General features: G+C 59.0%; 2 protein-coding genes across 5 annotated transcripts; both read left to right on the top strand.

Annotated features, from left to right (window-relative positions):
* The first annotated feature begins 1,072 nt into the window (after positions 1-1,072).
* MST1R (macrophage stimulating 1 receptor) lies at positions 1,073-14,315 on the top strand. Of its 4 annotated transcripts, none has more exons than XR_012380888.1 (20): positions 1,073-2,556; positions 5,399-5,587; positions 5,671-5,799; positions 5,951-6,121; positions 6,898-7,049; positions 7,409-7,574; positions 7,687-7,823; positions 8,246-8,407; positions 8,503-8,596; positions 8,752-8,964; positions 9,067-9,213; positions 9,293-9,455; positions 9,644-9,727; positions 9,803-10,018; positions 10,355-10,435; positions 10,589-10,770; positions 10,888-10,997; positions 11,268-11,433; positions 11,618-11,731; positions 11,853-11,980. XR_012380888.1 is itself a non-coding variant. In XM_073901227.1 (20 exons), the coding sequence occupies exons 1-20, from the start codon at positions 1,330-1,332 to the stop codon at positions 14,010-14,012; spliced, it is 4,179 nt and encodes a 1,392-aa protein (XP_073757328.1). In that variant the 5' UTR covers positions 1,073-1,329; the 3' UTR covers positions 14,013-14,315. The 4 variants fall into 4 exon arrangements, 3 of the variants coding, with proteins under 3 accessions (XP_073757328.1, XP_073757329.1, XP_073757327.1); XM_073901227.1 differs by lacking the exon at positions 11,618-11,731 and adding an exon at positions 13,757-14,315 and having other exon boundaries at positions 8,755-8,964; positions 11,853-11,989; XM_073901228.1 differs by lacking the exon at positions 11,618-11,731 and adding an exon at positions 13,757-14,315 and having other exon boundaries at positions 9,806-10,018; positions 11,853-11,989.
* An 8,597-nt stretch (positions 14,316-22,912) lies between these two features.
* On the top strand, positions 22,913-26,681 carry LOC112833554 (uncharacterized). The gene has a single exon (XM_025884664.2). The coding sequence runs from the start codon at positions 22,914-22,916 to the stop codon at positions 26,661-26,663; it is 3,750 nt and encodes a 1,249-aa protein (XP_025740449.2). The 5' UTR covers position 22,913; the 3' UTR covers positions 26,664-26,681.
* The last annotated feature ends 77 nt before the right edge of the window (positions 26,682-26,758 follow it).

Here is a 26,758-nt window from a genome sequence, read left to right as displayed (position 1 = left end):
CCTGGGGCCACTCTATGAACCTCCCCCCACCACAGGGTCCAGGCCCACTTGGCTGAGGGGGCTGTCAGGCTGACGACGTCCCCCAAAGCCCCTCTCCAGTCCTGGGGAGAACCAGTTATCAAGGAGCGGCTGCTGAAATCCAGGTGTAAGAGGCAAAGTTGCCTTTCCTCCTCCCAATCCCATACACCTCACACACCAAAGAGAGAACTCTGGGCAGCCACCTAGTTAGAACTACATCCTCATTTCAGAGACAGAGAGACGGAGGCCCAGCACAGCTCACAGAGCAGGTTAGAGGTCCCCTGTGAAAGACCATGTTCCCCCCATAGCAGGGGGGACCGGAGCACAGCCAGCAAAGAAGGCCGGCCCTGTGTTCTGTTATCCCCATCCTGCAAATTCTGCAGACTGAGGCAGCCGCGGAGGTACCAGAGCAAGGGTTGGGCCTCCACATAAGCTGCCTCTTCTCTGACTCTAATGTCCAGCCAGCAGGGTAGGCCCCAACACATAAGCCCTACTGCCTTGGGCAGGGAGGGTGCAACGCACCTTCCTCCGACACCATCCTGGCACTGACATCCCAGGGCAGGCCCAAGGAACCATGGCCCCTGACCAGAGAGGGTAGCAGTACCACTGGAGGGCCCCACGTCTCCCCTCTGGTCTTCCACACCTTCTTGGCCTCTCAGGGGCCCCCAGGCCCTGTTCGGGAACCAGCGTCTGCGCGTGTTGCTGTATACCGGTGACAAGGGAAGAAATAAGCCAGGTGGTTCTCAAACCCTCACTGGTGCTGGGCCCCCTTCCCTCCTCACTTCAGCCTAGTCGGGCTTGGGGGGCCGTGAGGGACGGCTCAGCCCTCCTTACCTCTCTCTGGGCCACTCCACGCACACCCACCCACACGTCACGGAGAAAAACGCGCCCAAGAAGGGTAGGTGACAGGCCTGCGAGGGCCTGGAGAGTCGGGTGGGTGGTGGGGCCGGTTAGTCCAGGCCTTCGACAGGCCCCGCCTACAGCTCCGCCCCCACACTCTGGCCCCGCCCGCCCCGCCCAGCGCCCTCAGGCCGACTTTGCTCTGAGCTGAGGCTTTGAGCGGCAGCTGGGGCGGCAGGTGAGGCGGCTTCTCTGTTCCCTGGCGGTGTCTGTGTGTCCACCTGGTGCCAGGTGCTCAGACCCGAGGGCAGGGGAGAGCGCTGGGCGTCACGGTAGCCCCGGGCGGGGCTCAGCTGCCGGAGGGCTCTCAGGACCGGCTCTGGACGCGGGTCCCAGCTTCGACTTCCCTCAAGTCGGCTCCCAGCCAGGCCCAGGCCTGCAGGAGTCCCTGCGGGGCCCAGCTGGGCCTGGATGGAGCTTCTCCCGCTGCCGTCCCAGCCCTCACTGTTCCTGCTGCTGCTGCCGCCGCTGCTGACCAGCGGGTCCTGGCAGTGCCCACGCAACTCCTTCGCCGCCTTGCGCGATTTTGACGTGGAGTACGAGGTGCCCAGCTTCTCGGCCGGAGCTCCGGTGCAAGCCATAACGACCTACGAGGGCGGCAAGGACGGGAGTGCCGTGTTCGTGGCTACACGCAATCGCCTGTACGTGCTTGGGCCTGGCCTGCAGCCAGTAGAGAGCCTGGCCACGGGCCCTGTTGGGGACCCTGGCTGCCAGACATGTGCAGCCTGTGGCCCGGGCCCCCACGGCCCACAGGAAGACACAGATGCACAGGTGCTGGTACTGGAGCCGGCGCTGCCCGCCCTGGTCAGCTGTGGCTCAAGCCTGCATGGCCGCTGCTTCCTGCACGAGCTTGAGCCCCGAGGGACAGCCTTGCACCTGGCACCGCCAGTCTGCCTCTTCTCCGCCCACCACAACCAACCTGAGGAGTGCCCTGACTGTGTGGCCAGCCCTCTGGGTACCGTCGTGACCGTGGTTGAGCAGGGCCATGCCTCCTACTTCTACGCAGCATCCTCACTGGATGAGACAGTGGCCGCGAGCTTCAGCCCCCGCTCAGTGTCCATCCGGCGCCTCAAAGCCGATGCCTCAGGATTCGCACCTGGCTTTGCAGCACTGTCGGTGCTGCCCCAGCATCTGGCTTCCTACCCTATCGAGTACGTGTACAGTTTCCGCACCAGGGACTTTGTCTATTTCCTGACCGTGCAGCGGGTCAGCGAGACAGCTGCCCCGGGTGCCTTGCACACGCGCCTGGCACGGCTCAGCGCTGCTGAGCCCGACCTGGGCGACTACCGTGAGCTGGTCCTCGACTGCCGATTCGCGCCCAAACGCCGGCGCCGCAGGGCCTCTGAGGGAGGACAGCCCTATCCGGTGCTGAGAGCCGCCCACACCGCTCCCGTGGGCAGCCGGTTGGCCATGGAGCTGAGCATCACCGAGGGCCAAGAAGTGCTATTTGGAGTCTTCACGGCTCGGAGAGACAGCAGCCCCGGTGTGAGTCCCAACTCTGTCGTCTGTGCCTTTCCCATCGACCTGGTGGACATTCTCATTGAGCAGGGTGTGAAGCGCTGCTGTGAGTCTCCGGTCCTCCACGGCCTGCAGCGAGGTCTCAACTTCTTCCAGTCACCCAGTTTTTGCCCCAACCCGGTGAGCAGAAAGAAGGGACCCTCACCTGGGAGCAGGTGGCTGAATCCAGTGAGAGGGGCTGAGAGGGGAAAGGGCAGGAGGGGACAAGTTTTCTCTTCCATCCAGTTCCTTAGTACTGGGGCAGCGGGGTGGAGTGGTGCCGGGGTGCGGGGATCAGCCAAGCCCAGGCTACCCTGGAGGTTCACCTCCCAGCCAGGCTAGCCCCTGTTGCTCCTCCATTTTGCTCTTTCACCCTCTCAGTTACCATGGCCTTTGATTTTTTAGGTAGTTTCCCAGATTGTGTGAGAACCGGCTTGCATCTCAACTGTCTCTGGCAGACACACTGCCAAACTCCGGGTAGAAGGATGGGATCCCCTCCTACTGGCCCACCACACATTCCCTCAGGCACACACACAGAGAAACAGCCCCCTACACGGCAGATGCTAACAGAGTCACACAGATACAGCTACTCACCAACACAGTTTTGTTTTCCCTTTGGAAGCACTTGTTTTGTTCTGCTCTCCAAAGAGGGTGGGGCAGGAGTTGCCAGAGAAAGCCCCCACCCCCAATTCAGGGAGCTTCCTGGGCCTTGGAAGTTTGGGGGCTTGTCTGAGAGCCTGCATGGCTTGGGCTTCACTGACACACTCGTCCCCGATTGTTCTCTATGGGCGTTCTCTATGGGGTGGACGTAGGACATGGTGGAGGCGGCTTGGCTCTTGTAAATTCCAGGAGGCTCACCCCAGTCTTGTGCAAGCAACTGTAAACATCTGGGGATGAGTAAAGCCTTAGGAGGGGGTGGTTGGAATTGGTTCACCATGAAGGAGTCCCAGGCTTTCTTTCACTATAGTTGGGGCCTTGCTCCAGTTTCCCTTCTCACCCCAGTCAGGCGATCTCCCAGTCCATGCTGAACTGGGGGCTCTTTCCAGCAGACCCTACCCAGGTTCTCTCCAGCCATGGTGTCAGGGAGCTGGAGGAGAGACAAACAGGACATTTGTTAAAAGATGCTGAGGATAAAATCCAAACCGACCATTTAGAGCCATTGAAACAGTCCTACCCTAGCTAATAAGAGATTAAACCAAGGCAACGGGGTGAACAGCCTTAGAGGAGTGGTCTTTCAGTGAGCTGACTCACAGGCACTGCTCTCAGAGTCTTTCGTTGCCCTGTGGCCCTGGCCCTTCTGTGACATTCCCCGCTGATTCCTTTCTAGCTCTTATTGATGCCTCAGATGTGGGAGGAGAACTTACAAACAGCGAGGAGTGGGCAGTTTCCAGCCTCACTCCCTCAGCTAAGTCTCTCTGGGTTGCAGAGACCCTAGGGGTAGAGAGCCCTTGTCTGGGCCTGGGCAGCCCCGCCTGCCCTCCTCGCTTTCCCTCAGGGAGTCAGAACCTCTCCCTGACTTGGCTGGTGGTCAGTAGGTCAGAAGACATCCAGCATGAGTTGGCAGTGCCAGGTTCTAGGAGGACTAATCTCAAGATGGCTCACAAGCTGGCCAGGCCCCTGGGAGGTGTGTGAACCAGCCTATACTGTGTTTGCCTGGTGACGGGGCACATAGTCTCCAGGCTACACCCACTGTGTGCTGATTGTGGCTGGCCTCAGGAAGCCTGTGGGGCTCTTATCTGGCACCTGCCCTCTGTGGGTTCAGGTAGGGTTTAAGTCTGGAGCAGTCACCCTCCTCTGTGGGGCCCTGGACACTTGAGTCATGTTTTCAGGAGCCATGGGCTCATAGACAAGCCTGGAAACCCAGAGCTACGGCCCTGGAACCCAGAAGCAAGCAGACAGGGGTGTGGCCCTGACTGGAGTAGGGCCTCCTTTCCACCCCGCAGCCTCACCTGTCCCTGAGTCATGCTGAAAACACCTGGATGGCTTCCGGCGAAGGCCAGGCCCCTTTCCCCCCGCCTCAACTGAGGACAGAGTCCCAGTTCCCACCCACCCGGGCTACAGATGAAGAGCGTGTAGAGTTTCTGGGCCCAGCTCTGCACCCCTAGGGCTCCTGATCAGCACCGAGGTCTGAGCACTAGGTTAAGCATACTTGGTTTGATGGGAGCCTCAGGGCTAGCAAGGGAAGGTCCCAAGCAGCTAGGGCTACTAGCCCTGCCTGCGCTTTGCACTCACCTCCAATACCTTGCATTTTTACCCTGATCTGATTTCTCAGAAGCTTCCACAGTCCTGCCGTGGGGCCTTAAGTGCAGCCCCTCAAATACCTTCCCGTTAAGAGCAGGGGAGAGGTGTCTCACAATCCCTGGGGCCTAGGCTTCAGGCCTTGATTTTTCCCTTTTGTACCCTGAAGGGGATCCAGGTAGCAGCTGGAGGTGCGGGAAGATCTTTGGAATCTCAGGGAGAAGGACCATGTTACCAGTCCCATGCTGCCGCAATTACCTTCAGAGTTTAGCCACCTTACGCTGGAGCGGAAACGGAAGCCCAGGCTGAAGTGCAGGGCATAACCGGCAGGGGGCGGAAGAGGACTGGTCAAGAGCTCGGACTTCTTACTGGCTCCTCTCCTGAGAGGCCCGGACAAGTGACCAAATACACTCTGAGCCCATTTCCTTATCTGCAAAATGGGGGTGGTGAGAGCACCCACTTTATAGGGCGGTTGTGAGGACAGAATGGGGTTGGGCCTGTAAGACTCTAAGTCATTATCAGAACGAACATGGCAGGTCAGAGCAAGGCATGGGAGAAGCCGGTCTTCTAGCCTGGGCCTTCTTTCCTGGCCTTACTGCCTCTGAGAGACCCATAGGTGGAAGGGGGCAGGTAAGTGGCAGGCGTGGGGCCTTATCTAGCTAAGCTAGGTAAAGGATGGGGGTTTGGGCTGCTGTGGTTACTGACAGAGGTGATGACCCCTGACCCCTTCCCTGGCCCTCCCCAGCCTGGCCTGGAGGCCCCCAGCCACAACACCAGCTGCCATCACTTCCCTCTGCTGGTCAGCGGCAGCCTGTTACGTGTGGACCTCTTCAACGGGCTGCTAGGACCAGTGCAGGTCACTGCACTGCACGTGACACGCCTCGACAATGTCACAGTGGCCCACATGGGCACAGCCGATGGGCGCGTCCTGCAGGTAGGACTCCCACCATCTCCATGGCTCCCTGTCCCTGGGTCCCCATCCCCATTTCCATTTTGCTCACAGCTAACCTGTCCCAGGTGGAACTGGCCAGATCTCTCAACTACTTGCTGTATGTGTCCAATTTCTCACTGGGCAGCAATGGGCAGCCCACGCAACGGGATGTCAGTCGCCTTGGAGACCACCTGTTCTTTGCCTCTGGGGACCAGGTAAGGTGGGACTGGGTCAGGCCTGGGGCCAGGACTGTGGGAGCATAGCCCCTCCATCCAGTCCTGCCACCCTGACCTACAATAACCAGGGCGTCAATGGGATCTGGTTCCCCCTCCCAGCACCCCTGAGCCCCCTGTCTACCACTCCAAGGTCTTCCAGGTACCTATCCAGGGCCCTGGCTGCCGCCACTTCCTCACCTGTGGGAGTTGTCTGCGGGCACAGCGTTTCATGGGCTGTGGCTGGTGTGGAGACATGTGTGGCCGGCAGAAGGAGTGTCCTGGCTCCTGGCAACAGGATCATTGCCTACCTGAGCTTACTGAGGTATGGCTTGCTTGGCAAGGCACAGGTAAGGGTGGGACAAGCTGGGCCTGGGGTGGGTCTCAGCCTGTCTTTTTAAAAATTTTTTAATACTGGGCGCCTGGGTGGCTCAGTCGTTAAGCGTCTGCCTTCGGCTCAGGTCATGATCCCAGGGTCCTGGGGTCGAGTCCCACATCAGGCTCCCTGCTCAGCAGGAAGCCTGCTTCTCCCTCTCCCACTCCCCCTGCTTGTGTTCCTGCTCTCGCTGTGTCTCTCTCTGTCAAATAAATAAATAAAATCTAAAAAAAAAAAAAAATTTTTTTTTTAATACTATTTCTTTTAGTTTCTTTTTTTTTTAAAGATTTATTTATTTAAGAGAGAGCACGCATGCATGTGTGCACATGAGCGGGGGAGTGGGAGAGGGAGATAATCTTAAGCAGACTCCCTGCTGAGGGTGGAGCCCAACATGGGGCTTGATCCCACAACCCTGAGATCATGACCTGAGCCAAAATCAAGAGTCTGACGCTTAACCAACTGAGTCACCCAGGCGGGGGGTCAGCATGTCTTAACCATGATCCTCAGGACTGGAATGTCCTCAGTATCACCAAGAAGGGTATTTTTGGCAGAGAGGATGGCACATGCAGAGACTTGGAGGCAGAAAAGTGCCTGAGTAAGGACTAGGGAGTGACCTAGGGAACTGGAGGGAGGGCAAGCAAGGGCATGACCAAAAACTCTGGGGAAAGCAGACAGCTGAGAGCCCTGACCCACACAAGGGACTCAGGCTCTCTCCCCCTCTTCAGTTCTACCCGCAGAGTGGACCCCAAAGGGGCAGCACAAGGCTGACCCTGTGCGGCTCCAACTTCTACCTGAACCCTGCTGATCTGATGCGTGAGGGCACCCATCAAGTCACCGTGGGCCAAAGTCCCTGCCGATTGGACAGTTCAAACCTCAGGTGTAATCTGGTCTCTGCCCTTCCTATCCCTGACAGGGGTGACCAAGCAGCCCTTTCCCTCTGAGACCCTGTCTTCTGCTTGTTGGGGGCAAGGAGGTAGGAGGCAAGCTGCAGTGGTTCTGGCTGCTTGGTGTCTGAGGAGACATCTCTGTCCCTTCTTGAGCCTATATATGCCCTACCCATCTGTTGAGTCATGGAACTGGGCAAGGTTAGTCCCTGCCTCACCAGATCCTGCCTACCCTGGAGGAAGGGGAGTGAAGAGATGCCATCTTTAGCCTCAGAGGAGACCTGATATGTGGCAGGCATGCAGCCAAGCCTGTGTGACCCCTGACTGACCTTGGATTCCCCTGGTGCCCTAGACCAGTGCCCCAGAAAAACCTTGTAGAGGAGCTTGAGTGTGAGGTGGAGCCCTCAGGCATGCAGCCAGCTGGACCCGCCAATATCAGCCTCACCGTGACCAACATGCCCCCAGGCAAGCACTTCCGGATAGATGGCACCTCCATGCTACAAGGCTTCTCTTTCATGGTGAGGCCACTTGCCTTGTCTGTGCCTTTGGCCAGCTGGGCAATATGGGCAGTGAGGGGCTTGGAGTGGAAGGCCTCTTATGCCAAGCTAAGACACCTCCATACCCTCTTAGGAGCCGGTGCTGACAGCAGTAAAACCCCTCTTTGGCCCACGGGCAGGGGGCACCCACCTGACCCTTGAAGGCAAGGGCCTGTCTCTAGGTACCAGCCAGGCTGTGCTGGTCAATGGGACTGAGTGCCCACTGGAACAGTAAGTGCCAACAGGCCAGGGGAGGGGAGGCTACAGGGCACCTGCCCCCTTCCCTGGAGAACCCTTACCACGTGGGACTTGGATCCTGCCAGTGCAGAGAGAGGAGAGCTCAGTCACATGGTCAGTGTAGGGAGCAGGTCCAGGAAGAAGGGTCTGTTGCCCCCTCCAGCCCAGAGGTGGTTTGGGGATGGCAAGACAGCCCATCGCAGAGTTTATTAGCTCCAACCAAGGCTGTGGGGAACGTGTTCCCGCCCCTCCTTCCTGGAAGACTTAATGGCCCCATCTTCAAACAGACCCACCGAGTATGGGCAGGTTGGAATGACCAACAGAGGAACTGGGAGGGATTGGCCGACCCTTGGAGAAGGTAGGTCTGGCCATCACGGAGGGTGATCCTGAGCCCAATCCCCCACCCCTTTCTGCAGGGTCATCGAGGGGCAGCTTTTATGCACCACGCCCCCTGGGGCGGCTACGGCCATCGTTCCCATTCACCTACAGGTGGGCGGTGCTGTGGTACCTGGCTCCTGGAACTTCCACTACCTGGAAGACCCTGTTGTGCTGGGCATCAGCCCCAACTGTGGCTACATGTAAGTGCCACCCCCTTGCCCGCTCTGGTCTCCTAGGAATGAGGGAGCTGGCCCGAGAGAGCACCCCAAGCCCACCACACTGCTCTGCTCCACAGTGGCTCCCACGTCACCATCCGTGGCCAGCATCTGACTTCGGCATGGCACCTAGTGCTGTCATTCCATGATGGGCTTAGGGCAGTGGAAAACAGGGTGAGTGGGCACGGGCAGCTGCCAAGCGGGCACTAGCCAGGAGGGAAGAAGGCTGGATGGGTCCCCTGAGTTCCAGCTCTACCCCACGCTGGGCTGAGGAGACCGGGGTGGCCGGAGATGGAATGCTTGGCTAACCACTCTTGCCTGGGCTCCAGCAGTGTGAGGGACGGCTCCCGGAGCAGCACTCGTGCCGCCTGCCCGAATATGTGGTCCGAAGCCCCCAGGGGTGGGTGACAGGGAACCTGAGCGCCCAGGGGGACGGAGCTGCTGGCTTCACACTGCCAGGCTTTCGCTTCCTGCCCCCACCACATGCACCCAGCACTGACCTGGCCCCACTGAAGCCTGAGGAGCATGCCGTTAAGTTTGAGGTAAGTGTGGGGGATGGAGGGTAGGGATGGTGGAGGGTTAGGGCTGAAGCCTTTCCCAGAGGAGATGGGGGCACTGGCCAGTCCTCATGACTGTCTTTGCAGTATATTGGGCTGGGTGCGGTGGCTGATTGTGTGGATGTGAACGTGACCGTGGATGGTAAGAGCTGCCAGCATGAGCTCCGGGGAGATGTGGTCATCTGCCCCCTGCCCCCCTCCCTGCAACTCGACGAGGACGGTGTCCCCCTGCAGGTAGGCAGCTCAGCTGGCCCTCCACGGGAGACGTGGGCCGGGGCTTGCAGGCTGGGCCTGAGCTGCTACCTGCCCCCAGGTCTGCGTGGATGATGAATGTCACATCCTGGGCAGGGTGGTACGGCCAGGCCCGGAGGGGGTCCCCCAGGGGCTACTCCTTGGTGTCCTGCTGGCCCTGCTCCTGCTTGTGGCTGCGCTGGCCGCTGCGCTGATCTTCAGCTACCGGCGGAGGAAACAGCTAGGTGAGCTCTCCACTCCCCTCCCGACTCAGCCTGTACCCCCAAACCATGGCCTCTCCAAGTCTCTATATCCTCTTTCCGCCCAGGCCTTGGCGGTCTGCCCACACCCCCTGGGTACAGGGCAGCCTCTAGGCGTTTGGAGAGGCTGTCCACCAAGGGCTGTCTTTCCATAGTCCTGTCTCTAAACCCAGGCGACCTGGTATCCTTGGACCGGACGGCTGGAGCGGTGCCCTTGCCTGTGCTCCGCTCGGGCTCTGACTACAGAAATGGCCTTGGTGAGATGGGGGAAGCACTGAGAGCTCGAGCCACACCCTTGGCTCCACGGGCCCCTCACTCCGTCTCCTCCACAGCAGCCCCTGACGCTGATGGTCTGGATGGTCCGGATTCCACCACCCGGGACCACAAAGCGTCCTCCTCAGACAGTGGGGATGGGTCCTGCGTCCCACTGCTGCGGACAGCGTCCATCCAGCTTGGGGACCTGGATTCTGCGCTCCTGGCCGAAGTCAAGGATGTGCTGATCCCCCATGAGCGGGTGGTCACCCACAGTGACCGAGTCATTGGCAAAGGTGTGTGGGCCAAGACAGGTGGGGCTGGGGCACAGATGGAGTCCTGAGATGGCATGGGCTCAAGGGACATTTAGGCAGGACTCTGTTCTGGCCTTCTCACCAAGCTTTGTGACCTTGGGAATATCACAGAACCTCTCTGAGCCTCCATTTGCTCATCTTTGGATTCCGGGGCAGATTAGGCGGGCATGGGTGGGCTGCAGGCTCTGTCACCGTGTAGCTGCTGCTTGTTTTTAATGTCAGATTGGCCAGCTGGTGCTCTGGGGTTTGGTTGCCAGTGTCAGCACGTGGTGTGCACCCCAGGCCATTGGGGCGCCCTCACCATCTCCCCTTCCCCAGGCCACTTTGGAGTTGTCTATCACGGAGAATACATAGACGAGGACCAGAATCGAATCCACTGTGCCATCAAGTCGCTGAGTCGTAAGTGGGGAAGAGGCCAGGAGGGTCCCCGGCCCTGCTGTGCTCCCCCACCTTGCTGAGTGACCTGGAGCAGGAGACCTTTCTTCTCCATTTCCCCATCTGACCCTGGCAGAGGGTCTCTCTGGTCTGAGCCTGACTCCAGCCACTCTGCAGGCATCACGGAGGTGCAGGAGGTAGAGGCCTTCCTGCACGAGGGGCTGCTCATGCGCGGTCTGCACCACCAAAACGTGCTGGCTCTCATCGGTATCGTGCTGCCACCGGAAGGGCTGCCCCGTGTGCTGCTTCCCTACATGCGCCATGGAGACCTGCTTCAGTTCATCCGCTCTCCCCAGCGGGTCCGTGCTCAGGTGGCCCAGGGCAGGCGGGGGTGGGGGGAGGGGGTCAGGAGACGTGGGCAGTGGCTGGGGATGCGTTGCTAAGCCCTTGCTTACTGACTCACCTGTGGCCCCCAGAATCCCACAGTGAAGGACCTCATCAGCTTCGGCCTTCAGGTAGCCCGCGGCATGGAGTACCTGGCAGAGCAGAAGTTTGTGCATAGGGACCTGGCTGCTCGGAACTGCATGTGAGGGGCCAGAACATTTGGGGTGAAGCAAGGGGGGCAGGGCACCAGGGTGTGCAGCTGCCTAAAGGCACCTCAGGGAAGGGCCCCCACTCCAGCCCTTGCTGTGCAGCCCTGGGCATGTCCACCCTTTTCTGGCCCTCTGTTTTCCTGCCTGCCCTGTGCAGGCATAGATTGGACACTGTGGCTCTGAAGCCCTGTGAAGGCCTGGAACAAATGGGTTCAGGGACTGGTGGGGGCTAGTCCAGAGTGTGATTTCCCTCCCACCCTCAGGCTGGATGAGTCATTTACTGTCAAGGTGGCTGACTTTGGCCTGGCCCGAGACGTCCTGGACAAGGAGTACTACAGTGTTCAACAGCGCCGCCACGCTCGCCTCCCTGTCAAATGGATGGCACTGGAGAGCCTGCAGACCTACAGATTCACCACCAAGTCTGACGTGGTGAGGCCACACCTGTCCCAGAGTCCACAAGGCCTCAGTGTCCTGGGAGAGCACTCGGCCTTGCCCATTCAGCTCCAGCTGATGAGCTGAGTCCCAGGAGTCCCCAAGCTGAGCAGCCCCCCCCCCCCCCCACAGCCCATTTGCCCACCTCTGGAGCAGGTCTAAGATGGACTCCTCTTGCCAGGGCGCGAGGGGGCTGTGAACTCATTGGCTCCTTGCAGACAATACAGGGCCTTCCCAGGCCCAACTCTGGGCAGGGTCCAGTGGTGAGAAGAGACTGAGGGAAGATGCTTATGAGGTATTGAGGAGTGGGCTCTGATGGATTTCCAGCTGGAGGGTTCTGGGGGGTAGAGGACCTGGGGGGCCCACCTGCCCCCAAATTTGGGGTAAGAGTTGAGTCTCCTCTCCCCTTCCCACAGTGGTCGTTTGGTGTGCTGCTATGGGAGCTGCTGACACGGGGCGCCCCACCATACCCCCACATTGACCCTTTTGACCTCACTCAATACCTGGCCCAGGGTCGGCGCCTGCCCCAGCCTGAGTATTGTCCCAATTCTCTGTGAGTATGTGGAGGTGGAGGTGGGAGGGAGTTGGGCCCCAGAGACAAGGGAGGAGCAGGAGACAAAGCTCTCGGCTGGCTCTCTGACTGATCCTCTGGTCGACCTGGAAAGGGCCCCTTTCTGGGCCTCAGTTTCCTCATCTGTGGACCGGTTCCACCCCAATTTGGGGCTGAGTGCTGGGAGGATATCATGGTTGCCATGGTAACGGTACTCCCCACTCAGAGTCTGGGTTGAGGCCAGTGCTTTGATTTCTCAGCACTCCTCTCACCCCACCCCCGCCAGGGGGGCCTGTTTTCCATCTTTTCCATTCACTTAACCTCAAGGAAAGGTTCCATTAGCTCCCACACTAGCCCCCTCCACATCTCCAGATCAGAATTTTTCCCTACTGAATATAGTTTCAGATTCCCTGTTCCCAAGGCACGGTGGCGGCTGCATTGTCCCCGTGCCTGCCCGGTGGGTCTGTGCGAGGGTTCAGCTGCAGAAGCGGTACGCGGGCCTTGCCTGTGCCCAGGGCTTTGTGGTTAGAACAGGAAGAACCATGTCACAGGTAAAGGTGGTTGATGACTCCTGTCTCAGGCTGTGTTCCAAAAGGGTATGAGTAACCCTTCCTCTGGCCCTGCCTGCCTTGGGTTTGATCTTTATTATTCATTTCACTAGTGCATCTGGTTTGAAGTAAGGGAAATCACCTTTACCGCCCGTCTGCCCCGCCGGGTCAGGTTCCCTGACAGAGCCTCTGAGCGGGGGGGTATATGTACAGGGGGTTTCTTGGTAGACTGGGGGCCAGGGAAGTGGGACTGGGCTGGGCGAGAAACTGGGCTGCCATGCTGTGTGATGCAGCAGAGGCTGTAGCCCATCCCATAGCGGCTGCTTGATCTGGGGTGGCTCTTCAGAGTGTTACAAAATTTAGATCAAGGGGCCTGGTCCCGGGACTAGGCATTAATAAGTCATTGGTCACAGTGAGAGCTTGGGGAAGGCAGCTCTCTTCTGCCTAGGGCACTTCCTAGGGAGGGCTTCAGCAAGAGCCGGCAGCTGCCACTGGGATCTGGGTGGACCACCACAGCATCCATTAGACCAGGCCAAGTCCATTCTCCTCTCGAGGCCTGTTTCCTCATCTGTAAAGTTGGGATGATGACAGTAACACCGTCAGAAAGTCTGAGAATTAGGAGATTATTGTGTGTAGGGCACTTAGTGTCATTTAAGGCAGGGATGGCATTTCCAAGATGAAGAGGCACTTATTAGGACCCAACAGGCAAACCCAGAGAAAAACTGCTTGGGAATCACGGTGCCACTGCGGCCACCCCCCACGTCCAAGGCTCAGGACTTTTAATCCCCATTTCACTGGACACGGGCTTCCTTCCTAAAAGACATAAGATATAACTGTGATAGCTCACAAACTGCGCCCTAAGCTACGCACTTTACCCGCGTCCTCCCACCCTCTGCCCCAACAGCTCTGTGATCAGGGCATGATCCAGAGGCACAGAGAGCCTAAGGAACTTGCCCAAGATCACATTGTTCAGGTCACCGGGCATGGGAGTCCAAGCTCCTAACCTTCGGGGCAACTGGGCCTCTGCCAGGTGGGGAGGCAGGACTGGAATAGCAATCCGCAGGCTGAGAAGAGCCGCCCCTGACTGGGCAGCGCTCGGCACTAGGCCCTGTCACCTGTCCTCATCCCTGTGTGGCCTGCCCCTGGGGATTCACAGCAGGTGGGCCGCCCGGAATCTCCAGCTGGGGATGCACCCTGCTCTGACATGCCCCTCCCCCTACAGGTATGCAGTGATGCACCGCTGCTGGGCTGCGGACCCCGCGGTGAGACCCACCTTCGCGGTGCTGGTGGAGGAAGTGGAGCATGTGGTCGCCAGGCTGCTCGGGGACCACTACGTGCAGCTGCCTGCAGCCTACGTGAACCTGGGCCCTGGTGCCTCGGATGAGGCCAACAAGCCCCCAGGACAGTCGCAGACCACGCCTGTGCACAGGAGCGTGGGTCGGCCCCGGCCCCTCTCAGAGCCACTGCAGCCCACGTGACCCCAGCCCTAGGCAGGCCCCAGGGACCGGCCCTGCCTAGCAGCCAGGGAGTTCGTCCCAACCTGCCTCTGGGCCATGCCAGGCCCAGAGCAGCCCAAGCCGGCCTCCTCCTGTCCCTGCCCCTGAACCTTCAGGGGCGACCCGAGGGAGCAGGGCCCCTTGGCCCCTCACTCCACAGAGGGAGCAGTGGGGTGATCCTCGATGGAATGAGTATTTATGGGGTATCCGGCGTGTGCTCGACCTGCTGGGCACAGGAGACTCAACGGTGACCGCACAGGCACTGGCCCTTGAACTAGTAAATGAACAAACGAATATTCGAGTGCAAATTGTGGTCAGTGCTATGAAAGAGAGACAGGCTGCTTTGAGGGAATGGAGGGCAGCTTTAGAGAGAGAATAGAGGTGAGGGAAGCCTCCCTAGGAGGTGACATTTCTGCTAAGGCCCTGTCAGGTGGGAACTGTGCCAGAAGCAGAGGTGGGGGAAGAGAGCTTTGGGCAAAGTGAGCAGCACATTCAAAGACTCCGAGGCTGGAAACGGGGAGGGTCAGCAAGAAGGCTCCAGGGAACAGGAAGGGTAGGGCAAGGCCCTGATCCAGGTTACAGGGCCCTGGGGACTTCGTGATGGAACCAAGAAGGGTGGGTTGAGTACCCAGGCGTGCAGTAGCCAGCCCGTGTCTGTCCCTTTCTAGCCCTTCTCAGGGCTCCCTGCTCCACCTGCAGCTCCCCTCACACATATACAGCCCCCCCCCAACACACACACTGTCAGGGCATGAAGACCAGCCCCCCCCCCCACCAATCCTGCCATCATTGCCCTTGCAGCCTTGAGAGAGATGAGCCAGCAACAAGGCCTCAGCTCCACACTTTCAAGGCACCAGCTTCAAGATGCTGGACGGCCCAGGCTATTTATACTCGTCAAGGCCACCGCACAATAGCCACTAGAGGGGCAGACTCCACCGGAGAGCAAGAACAGTTTCCTCCTCATGCTGCTCCTCTCCCACATCCTGGATGCTAAAGGGGGCAGCTGGGATGCCAGGGACTGGGCCCAGGGCATGCATCGCGGTCATTCCTCTGTCTTGCTCAGGACCCCATCCTGCCAGTCGGGAGACCCCAGCTCACCCTGAGGGGAGCAAGCTCCCTCTCCTGTGAGTTCCCAGCTCTTTGCCCTGTCATACATGGAACCCTGGGTTTGGGGGAAGAGCTCCCTGGTAAACTGAGTGGGGGTTTCCTTGGGACTGGAGCTGTCCAGCTGTTCTCTACCCATACTGCTGCGTACACTGTCACCTCAGGCCAAAGGAGGCCCTGCCATGGGGAGCCTAAGGCCCCCGAGGACATGTGGGTAAAGCTTAAAAGGAGGCTCTTCTGCTCAAGCGCAGGGTCCCAAAGATGAGGGGTCAATGATCTGGAGAGGTAGAGATGGATATGCCTGTTTACCACTGTACCTCTGATCCTCACTCAGACCTAGAGAAGGTTTTGTAGGCTTGCATGCTCAGCCAGAGACCTCTGGTCCGTGTCCGTGTGTGTGTGTGTGTGTGTGTGTGTGTGTGTGTGTGTGTGTGTGTGCGTGTGTGTGCGTGCGTGTAGGGGGCATCAGTTGTGTCGCCCCTGAGGTTGGAAGAAAGATGAGTGGAATGTCCTAGAGTACCGAACAGCTCTAGTCCCCATACTAGTTAGGGCTGTTGCCATCTCTCCGACTTGCAGTCCTCCTGCCCTGACCTCATCCTGGGGATCTGAAGAGACCTCCCAGCCTTGGGTAGGGAGTGAGGAGAAGGTCCAGAGGCCTCTCTCAAGCTGGACTGAGGCTCCTTCCCCACTGAGCCTCTGAAGTTCATGGACCACTGGCTCGCCTGCTCATAAGAGAGGGGGTCTGTGCCTGGGAGGGGAGCTTAGCAGGAGAGGGTTCTCAGAGAAGGGAGGTAGAGGACAGCTCAGGGGGTGTCAGCTTTTCTGTGCAACCAGAATATCGGGCTTTGGACATATTTCTGAGCCAGGGGCCTCCAAGGCCAGCATTCTCCAGAGAGGGGCCCCAGTTAAGCAGGTGCTTGGGCCCCTGGATCATGGTACAGCTGCACCTCCTCTTCCCAGTGCTACAGCCCCCAGGCTCTGAGCTCCATCCTCAAGAGCCACCTGAGTAGTCGCTAGTCCAGCTGGAGTGTCAGGAACTAGAACTGCTTCAGGGTTTCAAATTCTTGAAGGGGCCCCCAGGGAGAAGAGGAAAGGAGGGTTAGTTTTAGGCCCCCAGATGGGCTGGGGGAGACAGAAGGTTTCCGAGTGGCTTCCAGGGCCAGCGAAGGCTGAGCTGCCTTTCCCCTGGGGGAGGCCTGAGTAGTATCTCAGACATGGTGGGTGGCCAGTGCAATGGGAAGGTTGCTGGTGGCCATGGTGGGCCTAGGCCTGCCACTAGGGTGGGATGGGGTGAGCAGAGGCTTCTCCTGGGGCTTTGGGAGTCCAGTCTTCTACCATGAGCTGTGGAGAGCAGGTACCAGCTCCCCAGCCTCATCCCCCTCTATCACAGCCCAGTGGGGCTGGGGGCAAGCAGGTGCCAGTAAAGGTTGGAGGGAGGCCAGGATGGGAGCTGGGGCCAAGGAAGCTGCAGATGACTCACAGCCTCCTGACTGCCCATTGGTGTCACTGTTGTCTGGCACCTGGAGAGCAGGCATGGGGCGGACCGATCTGCTTTGATGGGGGGCCATGGGTCTGGTCTGAGATCCTCCTTAGGCCTCAATCCCAGCCTTTCAGAGAATTTTCCCAGGGATCCCAAAGCCCTCTGGGGTCACATCTGAGAGCTCCAGATATTGACCCGTTCCAAACCTTGGGATCTTCTGGGACACTGGCCTTACCAGTCACTCCCTCAGTGCAGCCCATGAGGCCATGGGTCCACCAGTGGTGCAACTTTACAACTTAACTCCCTTTACCTATAGGAGAGAGCAGGAACCCCAGTGCTGGGGGTGGGGCAGGCATGGGTCCTGCTGGGAGTGTCTGAGGCTCAGAGAGGCCCAGGCTGCATCTCACGATTATTGCCTCTGCCTGGGGAGAAGCAGCCCTAGGAATCAGTAGCTGAGCACGGAGCCCCATCCACCTGGCCCTGATGAAGAACACCTTTTATTCCATGCTGGGACTGGAGAACTCCCCTCTGTGAAGACCCCAGGATCTGAGCATCTCTTTACTCAGATCCTCTGCTCTGCCCCCATGAGGGTCCAACCAGCCCAGAGGTGGAGCAACACCAGCCCAGAGGAGTGGGGATGACTCGGTGAAGGGCCCCCAGCATTGCCCATCTGGTATAGAGGGGCCGGCTGAGCTGCGTTCTTTCCTGCCACTCTTTTGAGGTTTGTTCCAGACAGAGTTCCAATGAGTGAGAGGCCAGAAGAGCCTGGGCAGCTGTGATATTCACATCCGACTGTGGTAGCTTCCTGGGTGGGGTGGGTTCTTCAGGCTTAAGGATGGTGACCTGGAGCCATGGCCTTCATGCTTGGTCCTCCCCTGGTGGGAGTCCTCGGCCCAAAGCTTGGCAGGAGATGCCCAGCAGTCGGCAGGGCTTGCCTGAACCCACTCAGTCCATAGGTGTGACACCTGGATCCCAGCCACCTCACTCTGATATCCTTAGAAATGACTGTTTCTCCTGAATGCCCCAGCCCCATCAGTCCATCCGATAGGAACTCACAGCTCCAGGCTCTATAAGGGAGGGTGGCTCTGCTCCTGAGCCTCCCCACAGCCTCTGCATCTTATTCTCTATTCCTCCAATACCCCGAGCATCTTTCTGTCCCTGGTTCCAGGACATTCAGGCTAAGCCTAGCAGGGACGGTCACAGTGCCCTTTAGAGGGAGACACACAGATCACACTCCTCTTGCAGGATGAGAAACCCAAGATCATTCTGGGATTGTGCCCTACCATTGCTACTCATTCCCCTGCAACTTCTCCACCCATCTGGCAGCCTTGACCTTATCAGGGAAACAGGGGCACTTATGGCCCTGACAGCCTGCCTTTGCTGGGCCTGTGACAGGAGGCCCTGGTATTTGGCCCTCACCAGTCTCCCTGTTGCTCAGCAGAAGCTCAGATGCAAGGCCCATGGTGGTTCCTATTTTGAACTCAGGTGGTAGAGGATGAGGGAAGTTGCTAGATCCTTGGGGCTCAGCAAGGGCAGAGGCAGAGGGAGCACATGAGGCTCCCGATGCCAGGGGCATCCTTGCCTTCTCGCCTCCGTTCCCTCTCATGTTGGTTTAGCCACCTGCACGCCCACTTGTGGTCAGTCTTGGTCTGGGCACTTGGGATCTGGGAACATATCAGGAAAGGCAGGGGACTCAAAGCAGGATCCCAGGATCATCAGTCAGCTGGCAAGCCAGTGCTCTCTTCCTCATGTCACAAGCCCCACCTGTGCAGCCTGGACCGTAGAGACTTGGAGGCTCTCAAGAAGTCAGCTCCTCTCCTGGACTCCATGGTAGTACCAGCTTCAGCCAGGCATCAGTCCTGCCGGAGTGTTCCTCCCAGCTTGGGGGGCCACCTCTTCGAAGGGGAAAAAGAATCCTTTGGGCAGCCCCAGTCACCCTTCCCACATGGCCCCTTGCCCACAGGCTCTGACCCAGCCACCTGTTCTTAAAGTTGCCCCCACCCTCCACGGGGCCTGGGGTCTTCAAGGACCCCGGGGGTGGGCAGATCTCAGCTCCTCTCTGCAGATGTGGTTGGAGGTCTCTTCCCAATAGTCGCGGAATGATGTGTGCTTCCAGAAGCACTTCCTTTGTCCCCACCTAGATTGGCTCCCGGCTGGGGGGGGCTGCTGGCCTCAGCACCAGGGCCGTCAGGGTGCCTGTGCCATTGCCCTCCCTCCGGGCTGGTGCGGCTGGCCATCTTTCACGCAGAGTTACGTAAGCTTGAGTCAATTGGAGCTCAGAGCAGTTCATTGTGGGCTATTTTTAAGCTGTAACACGTCTCAGCAGAGGGGTCACTGCACCGCGGCTTGCAGGGAAGGTTGTTTAAACATCTGTTATTTAAATTTCCTATGCCTTAGAGCTCAAAAGCCACATCCTCCTGGCACTCCTGGATCTGCATTCCACATTCCAGATTAGGAGTAGATTATCACCCCTCATCCCACCAAGGGCTCCCCTGGGGTTGGAGTTCTCTGCACCCTGGCTGTCTTCCTTCGGGGTCAGGCAGGGAGACCAGGCAGGAGGAGGGCCCCGCTGCCTCTCTGGAATGAGTCCACCCTGGCCAGGAAAGGCTTCAGGGAAGCAGGATGTTAGTGCTCCCAGGTCACTTGGATAGCCCCAGGGAGCAGGATGAGGAGGGGGAAACACAGAGCACTGCCGAGCAGTCTGTGGAGCCAGGAGACCAAGGGTGCTTCCTTCCTCCCTGGGGGCCTCCATTTCCCGTTAGTACCCCAAGCAGGTTGTGGCACAACATCCTTTGAGGTCTTTTCAGAAGCCTGCCTTTACCTGGGTTGAGCTTCTACCCAGAATGCCCTCCCTTCACAGATCTAAATGCTACCCATCTGCACCCTCAGGGTCTGGGACAGGAGAGCTGGTGTATGAGCCCCTGGATGGTGGGCATAAACCTCTGGGGAAACAGGCCTTGCTTTTCACTCCATTACCAAGTGGTTGCCTCCACTGGGAGCCCTTTACGGCAACTTTTGATCCTAGATTTTTGGAGATATCCAGAGTCTTCCCAGGGCACAGGGAGGGGAAGATGGGTAGACTGGAAAAGTGCAGGGCCAAGGATTTGACAGAGCTGTTTCCTGAGAACACAAAGAAGCCAAAAATACAGGTGCATTGGAGAATCAGGTCTGGGAGACTTGGCTAGTCCTGGAACCTTCCCTTTCCCCTCGATGCCCTTCCTGCCCTCCACCCTCAAGACATCCTAGGTCGGAGGGTTCTAACCTGATGCACAAAGAAGAATGGTTTCTCAGAGTACCCTGACTCCATCTCCTGAAGCCTGACCCTCTCCACAAGGGTCAGGGCCTTTCCCCAAGGCCTGATCAGAGAGGGCCAGGTGAAGTGTGAGAGGAGGTGATGTCAGGACCTGCCCTCACAGAGGAGACTCCTTATGGCCTTGCCCTCACACTGGGCTTCTTCCAGTTCTTCTGGGCATGCCCGCCCCCCCCCATCCGGAGAGCCCTCAGCCTGGGGAATGGGCTCAGCCTCGGGGAGGGGCTCTCCAGTTTGCCATGGCAACATGTTGGCCCTCCTCACTTTCCAGAATCAGAAATAGAATTGGTTGCCCTTCTTCGTGGTGAGAGACTGTTTAAAAACATGTAGGGGGAGGGGTACAGTGGCAATGTCCCTGCCCAAACCCTGGGGGCTCAGCAGAAGGGGGCTAGCCTGGGAGCCTCTCTGGCTGCCGTGCTACCCCTCCCCTTACCTGGATGAAATGCAGTGGGCTTTGGCTGGGCAAGAATTCTGAGTACAAAGGACTCAGCCTGGTTCAGCAAGGTATGTAGCTGGCTGCTATTCAGCGATGCCAAGCTCCCAGGAGGGTACTGGCTTAGAGGTGCCAACAGGGAAAACGCCCCTCCCAGTCTTGAGCCACCTGCTAAGCTATTGGGAGGAGGAGAAGGTTTCATGTGGGACACAGCCTAGGTGGGGGCTTGGGGCTGCAGCACTCAGAGGGAGGCATGTTGGCTCCCTTCCAGCAGGGTACATGCCTGCCAGCCCTGGGCATGGGATCCAGCGGTGGTACCTAAATTTCTGAAGTGTGGATCCAGAGCCTGGTGGCCTGGCTTCAGATTCTGGCTCTACTGCTCATTTCGCTGAGATCTCAGTGAGTTCTCTCTCTTCTCTGTGCCTTGGTTTCCTCATTTGTTAAATAGGGATGAGAGTGCCAGCTCAACCAATTACTAAGAGGCTGGGTTACGAGCCCTCAGCACTGCCCGGCTCGCAGGAAGAACCCAATCAGCATCAGTCATTGTTCTTATAAGGGGTGTTTGCTTCCCAGGGGGGAAGAGCTTTCTCCTCTCCCAGGACTGCTTTCTCTGGGCCTGCCTTCATGGGCCATACCCTTCAGCTGGGCTCAGGACCCCTCCCTGAGGATACCTCAGGAAGATATTTCAGGTCAGTTGTTCACAAAGCTCCCAGCCCTGGAAAGGAGGATTATGTCCCACTTCTGTAGGAGATGGGGATGGCTGAGTGGTCGGACAGGCAGGGGGCTCTTAGGGCCTCCCTCCCTGCCTCCGCAGCCCTCCCAGGTACAGCCCAGCTCAAGGCCTGCACCTGCGCTAGAGGCTGCCACGAGCATCCCTGTTGAGGGGGAAGAAATCAGTTTGCTCGGGGCCAGAGATTAATGAAGTTGATAGTGTTCAGCAAGTATATGCGTATGCGCATACACAGAGGCAGGCCACAGACCCTTCCGTTCTGCCACCTTCCTGGGCCATAGTGGGGGGTGAGCAGTAGCGTCCGAGACATCTGTCCCCATGCCTAACTGAAGGCAGCATCTGGGGGAGGGGGAGGAGGCCCAGGGGCCTGAATGGGGCTGAGTCAGGATTTGCCCAGTGCCTGTCAGGAAGATGCAGATGCTGCACAGTGCCAGTCCTGGTCCCTGGTCACATCGTTTCACACCCCACGGCCAACTGTAAGCACTATTTTTAACCTTTGTGAAAACACGGCTTCAGAGGACAAGCCGACAGCTGCATTCTCCACAAACCTGTTTCCTGGGCAGAAAGACTGAGGCCTGAAAGGACACAGTCCTAGGGACCAGAAGGAAGAGGCTCAGAGCTCACAGCCGGGAGGAAGGGAGGAGGGCTGATCCCATCCCAGGTCAGAACCTCCAGACCAGGCCTGTCTTCTATGGCTGTAGGGCACATCTAGGCCTGGGCTGGTGGTCCAGACAGGTCCCACCCCTCCCTGTCCTAGGTTTGCCCATCTAAGAAAGGGAGGGTGGGAGTGTCCACCCAGTCTAATAGCTTACGTTTCCTATGAGCCTACTCTATGTCCAGTCCTGTGTCCAGGTTGCCCTCACTATACGCACAGCTGTGTGCACCGTGCGCCCAGCCCGGCACCAACCATGTCCGCACTCCATAGCCCAGCCCTGTGCTCACTGTGTCCTGACTATGCCCCATCTGGATATAATTGCCACTTGGCTGGCCCTGCGTCCACTGTGGCCTAGCCCTATGCTAAGTGCTCTGCCCCCCTCCTGGCCAAGGTGAAGTTGACACAATGTGACAAGAGCTAGAACATTCTGACTTGAGGATTCTGAGCAAAGGCCCCACCCCCACCCCTGTTGCCCCCATACCCATTTCTGTGGGATACTGGTTCTAGGCTTCAAGGACATGTGGCTCTGGGGAGGGGGCTCTATGAGACACAGGCAGAGGAGAACCATCTGGAGCAGAAAGACTGCCAAGGAGTTGCTGTCCTGGAGCAGGGACCAGGGAACATGGGGGAGAGGAGCCCTGGCCTGAGCTGGGCCCCTCACCCTCTTCTGTGTCCCAGGACTCAGTGGTAAAGGGGCTTTGATCCCCAAAGGGCCTTGTGTCACATACTTGGAACTCATCCCTGGGTCAGGGCTAACATCTCAAGTTGCCACACGAGAAGAGAGGAGAAAGAACCAGGTCTGGCATCTGAGGCAGACCAGGAATGCCGGTCTCCCCTGCCACCTTTCTCCTTTGGCCTTACACGGCCGCTCCCAGCCCCTGCCACAAGGGGCACCACCCTCACCCTACTGGTGGCCTGGGTAGACAGTAGTTAGTCACCTGGCTGGTAAAGAGAGGAGGCTGGCCTAGGGTTGGCATACTTCACCAGGGTCCCTGGGCCTTTCTGTCTCCCAAGGTTCCCTGGGCAGGCCCCATTCCTCAGGGGGGTGGGGCCTCTGGTTTCCCACACTCTGTCACCCCCCCCACACACACACACAGGTCACTAGGGGCTGTGATGTGTGGGGTTGCCATGGCAATGAAGAGGGGGCAGGGCCCCTAGGGCATGGAGCAGGACTATGGAAGTCACCAAGAAGGTGGGGGGCCCTGATCCACTGGGCCCCCAAGGCCACCCCTCGGCCAGCAGCCAGCAGCCGGGGGGTGGCCTCAGAGGGTCCCAGGGACCATGGATAAACTCGGGATCTGTATACTTCAGGCAGGGGTTGTCATTGTCCACTGAGGCCATCACTGATAGGACCTGTGGCCCTGCCTCCCAGGCCCATACCCCTGAACCCGTTCCCCAGCTACACCAGGATCCTGCTGAAGTTGGCTCCCAGTGTGTCTGCGAGCAGGCCTCCCAAGATGCCCCAAGACTCCCCTCTACTAGCCCGTTTCCAAGCTCCATCGTGGGAACCCCAATGCATCTCAGCGTGGAGAACAGGACCCTGGCCCTACCTGTGTGCACACCACACAGTGACAGCACCAGTGATACAATCCAGCATGGATTCTGCCGCTCCCGGGTTCAGGTGCAGGTTGCGGGGCAGGGCAAGGTTCCAGCTAAAGTCCTGGTAGGCTGGGGCAAAGGGCCCTGCAGCCCTGACCAGGTAGCCTCCTTGGACAGCAGGAAGAGCCAGTGGCTACCCTATTTCCTTTCAGGGGGCGAGGACTCAGCTGCAGCCCAAGGTCCTCTCCCGGCTCCAGCCCAAGGTCAGGGCCAGGACAAGTGCCCGTGTCCGGCCCAGGCTCCTCCAACTCCCACTCAGGCAGATGCCCCATCTGTGGCTCCAACTCCAAAGCCGGCAGCAGTTGAAACTTATACCTGCAACTCTGACGACTCGACAGACACCGCTCCCACAACCAATGGCCTCTCCCAAGACCTCCTGTTCAGGAAGAGTAGCAACCAACGGCCAGTCCTCTTGGAGTCTTCCAAAGTGGTCTCGTCCTGCCAGGACAGAGTGGATTTTGGTTTTCAGAAGGAGCCTCCCACCCCAATGCCTTCTCCAAATGAGTCCTCAGACCATGTCCAGGAGCTCGAGGTTGCCAAAATGCAGGTGTTATCCAAGCTGCCCGAGAACCCAGCGGAGAAGCCGCCGGTCTGTACCCCTGGGCCAGGCAGCCCAAAACCAGGCTCAGGGCCTCTGGGTACCCCCAAGCCCCAGAGGAATAGCCAGGGGAGTTGCAGCTCTCGGCCAGACCAGCAGCCTCTCAACGTTTGCAACAATACCTGCTCCAGTGTGCCACGGTCTGCCTACCAAGTGTCCTGCCACAAGCAGTCACCAGTCCCGTCTCCCAGGGAAGCCATCCAGATCCCCCCCTCCAGTGCCCCTACCTGCCAGCTCCGGGATGCTATGGAAGACCGTGTGCTGGTGTTCGATATGGCCACGGGGAACACCAGGATGGGGCTGTTGTGCCATGACCCCATGGGTCCACGGGCAGTGCTGCTGGGTGTCATGCCCAGCCACCCATCCATCTATGTCCCTGAAAATGTGTTGTCTGCTCCACCGTTAGCCATGCCCATCCTTTCCCCTGACAACAATCGCTCCAACTTCTGGTCCACCTCACCCATGCTGTCCAGCCCTGTGCCCTCCAGCCTCTCATCTGGAAGCTACCGAGAGGTGGCCCTGGTTCCCAAGGAGGGCAGGCTCAACTTGGAGTCACAGAACTCCCCAGGTACCGAGACCCACATCAGAGTGTTCTCTAGGCCTGTTCCATTGAGGATGCCCCTTCAATTTGGTGAGAGGAGATTGAGCCATGGCCATGATCCGGGCTGCTCCAAACCTGATGCTGAAAAAAATGAACCTAGTCATACCATCTGGATGCTGGACACCTCCAGGATGCAAGACACCTCCACAGTCCAGCCCAAGAAACTGCAGTGGGTGAACTCAGAGCAGACCCCAGAGCCTGCCCCACAAGCCCCAACCCAAGAGGGGCCCAAATCCCTGCTTCAGGAGGATATAGGCAACCACAACCAGAAAGAAGTCCTTACTGCTCACCCTGACAGCCTTTGGGCTGAGGGTGCTGGGCAGGCCTCCCTCGGTGGTCGGCCGCCTCTAGCCAAGCAGCATCCCCTTTCTGGACAGCCCCCTCCAACTGGTCAGCCTCCCTCTGCTGAGCAGTGCCCCCTCACCAGGCTGACCCACCTTTCTGCACAGCCACTCCTAGCTGAGCCGTCCCCCTCCACCAGGCAGCTCCCCCTTCCTGGTCAGCTCCCTCTCACTGGAACCCCTCTTGCCAAGCAGCTTTCTCTCACTGGGCAGCCTCCCTTTTCTCAAGAACCCCCCATTTCCAAAGAGCCCATCGTCTCAGGAGGGCCCCCCATCACCAGGGAACCTGGCCAGGCCTCCACCTTGTGCCAGGAAGGGGAGCACTTGACCTTGCCGGCCCATGTGGGGGTACTCCAGGTGCCCCTGGCCCCTGAGAATGTGTGTGTCTACATGAGCAGAGAAAAGGTCGGCGTCGGTGCCACTGATCCGATGTCTACACATCGGCTCTCCTCTGGGCCACCTGGAGGCTCCCCTGGCACCCAGGAGGAGCAGTTTTCCCTGGTCACCTTCTCCACACCTGGCACCGGCGGCAGGGTCTTGCCCGTGGCCTTGGTGGGCACAGAGCCCCAGGGTCCCCGGTTCAAGCTGACACCCGAGGACATTACACACTCATCGGTGGTTGCACACCTTGGCCTGCTCCATAGGGCCTGCTATGAGCTGGTGCCCAGCACAGATGCTCTGCCAGTGCAGTCCCCGGTGCTCTGCCACCACTCGCTGGGCCCCTACCAGGACATGGCGGCGGTGGTGATTGACACGGGCACAGGCTTCACCAAATGTGGACTGGCGGGGGAGGACCATGTCCTCAGCGTGGTGCCCTCACGTGTCCAGCTGCTAGAGCACCCAGCCCAGGATGAGCCCCGGTACACGGTGCCTGAGAACCAGGAGGCCTCCTGTTCGGTGCTGAATCGCGGAGTGGTCTCTGACTGGGATGCCCTGGAGGTGCTGTGGCAGCACCTGTTTTACTGCAGGCTGGGCGTGCGGCCGGAGGAGTTGGCTGTGCTTGTAGCCGACGCACCTGTCTCACCGCGCACCAACCGGGAAAAGGTGGCCGAGATACTCTTCGAGAGTTTCCATGTGCCTGCCATGCAGACGGTGCATCAGGCCCTGCTGGCGCTCTACGCTTATGGGCGCACCACTGGGCTGGTGCTGGGCAGTGGCCATGGCACCTCCTACGTGGCACCCATCCTCACTGGGGATCTGGCCCCACTTGACACCTACCGGCTAGATGTGGCTGGTGCTGACCTCACTGAATACCTGGTTCAGCTGTTGCTGGCAGGTGGCCACTCGCCGCCCAAGGCAGGGCTGGTCAACCAGATTAAGGAGGCCTGCTGCTATGTGGCCATGAACATGACGGCTGAGATGGCCCGCACCCAGACCCAGGCCCGACTGGACTTCATGCTTCCAGACAAGCAGGTCATCACACTGGGCTCTGAGCGTTTCTGCTGCCCCGAGGCCCTCTTCCAGCCCAGTCTGCTAGGCCTCAACCAGCCTGGCCTCCCGCAATTGGCCCTCTTGAGCATCAGCCGGCTGGAGGCCAAGCAGCAGGAGGAGCTGCTGGCCAATGTGGTGCTGGACGGCGGCAGCACCCTGATGAATGGCTTTCCCGAGCGCCTGAGGCAGGAGCTGGGCCCCCGAGCCACTGTGCTGGGCTCTCCCCACCGGGCTGTCGCTGCTTGGCTTGGAGGCTCCATCATGGCATCCCGGGACTCCTTCCAGAGCCTGTGGCTCAGCCGCCGTGAGTACGAGGAGGAAGGCCCTTGGGCCATCTACAAGTACCATCTGTGAGCACATAAAAGTGCTGGTTCTGCTTACTTCGAGCACTGTGGTCTGTTTTAGACACAGGGTGGTGTGGGAAAGGACAGAGAGAAGCCGGGCATGGA

This window comes from Callorhinus ursinus, unplaced genomic scaffold, assembly GCF_003265705.2.
Source record: "Callorhinus ursinus isolate GAN/ISIS: 27379988/994484 unplaced genomic scaffold, GSC_fseal_2.0 scaffold15, whole genome shotgun sequence".
NCBI classification, from domain to species: domain Eukaryota; kingdom Metazoa; phylum Chordata; class Mammalia; order Carnivora; family Otariidae; genus Callorhinus; species Callorhinus ursinus.
The sequence above is the reverse complement of the archived record's forward strand: the minus strand, read 5'-3'. Positions and strand labels throughout refer to the sequence as shown.

Bases quoted from the DNA above. Each gene is read 5' to 3' on its own strand.
- MST1R (XM_073901226.1), top strand. From the start codon at position 1,330: ATGGAGCTTCTCCCGCTGCCGTCCCAGCCCTCACTGTTCCTGCTGCTG. The intron at 5,588-5,670 runs GTAGGACTCCCA...AACCTGTCCCAG, and splicing joins CCGATGGGCGCGTCCTGCAG to GTGGAACTGGCCAGATCTCT. The intron at 7,050-7,408 runs GTGTAATCTGGT...CTGGTGCCCTAG, and splicing joins TTGGACAGTTCAAACCTCAG to ACCAGTGCCCCAGAAAAACC.
- LOC112833554 (XM_025884664.2), top strand. From the start codon at position 22,914: ATGGAAGTCACCAAGAAGGTGGGGGGCCCTGATCCACTGGGCCCCCAA.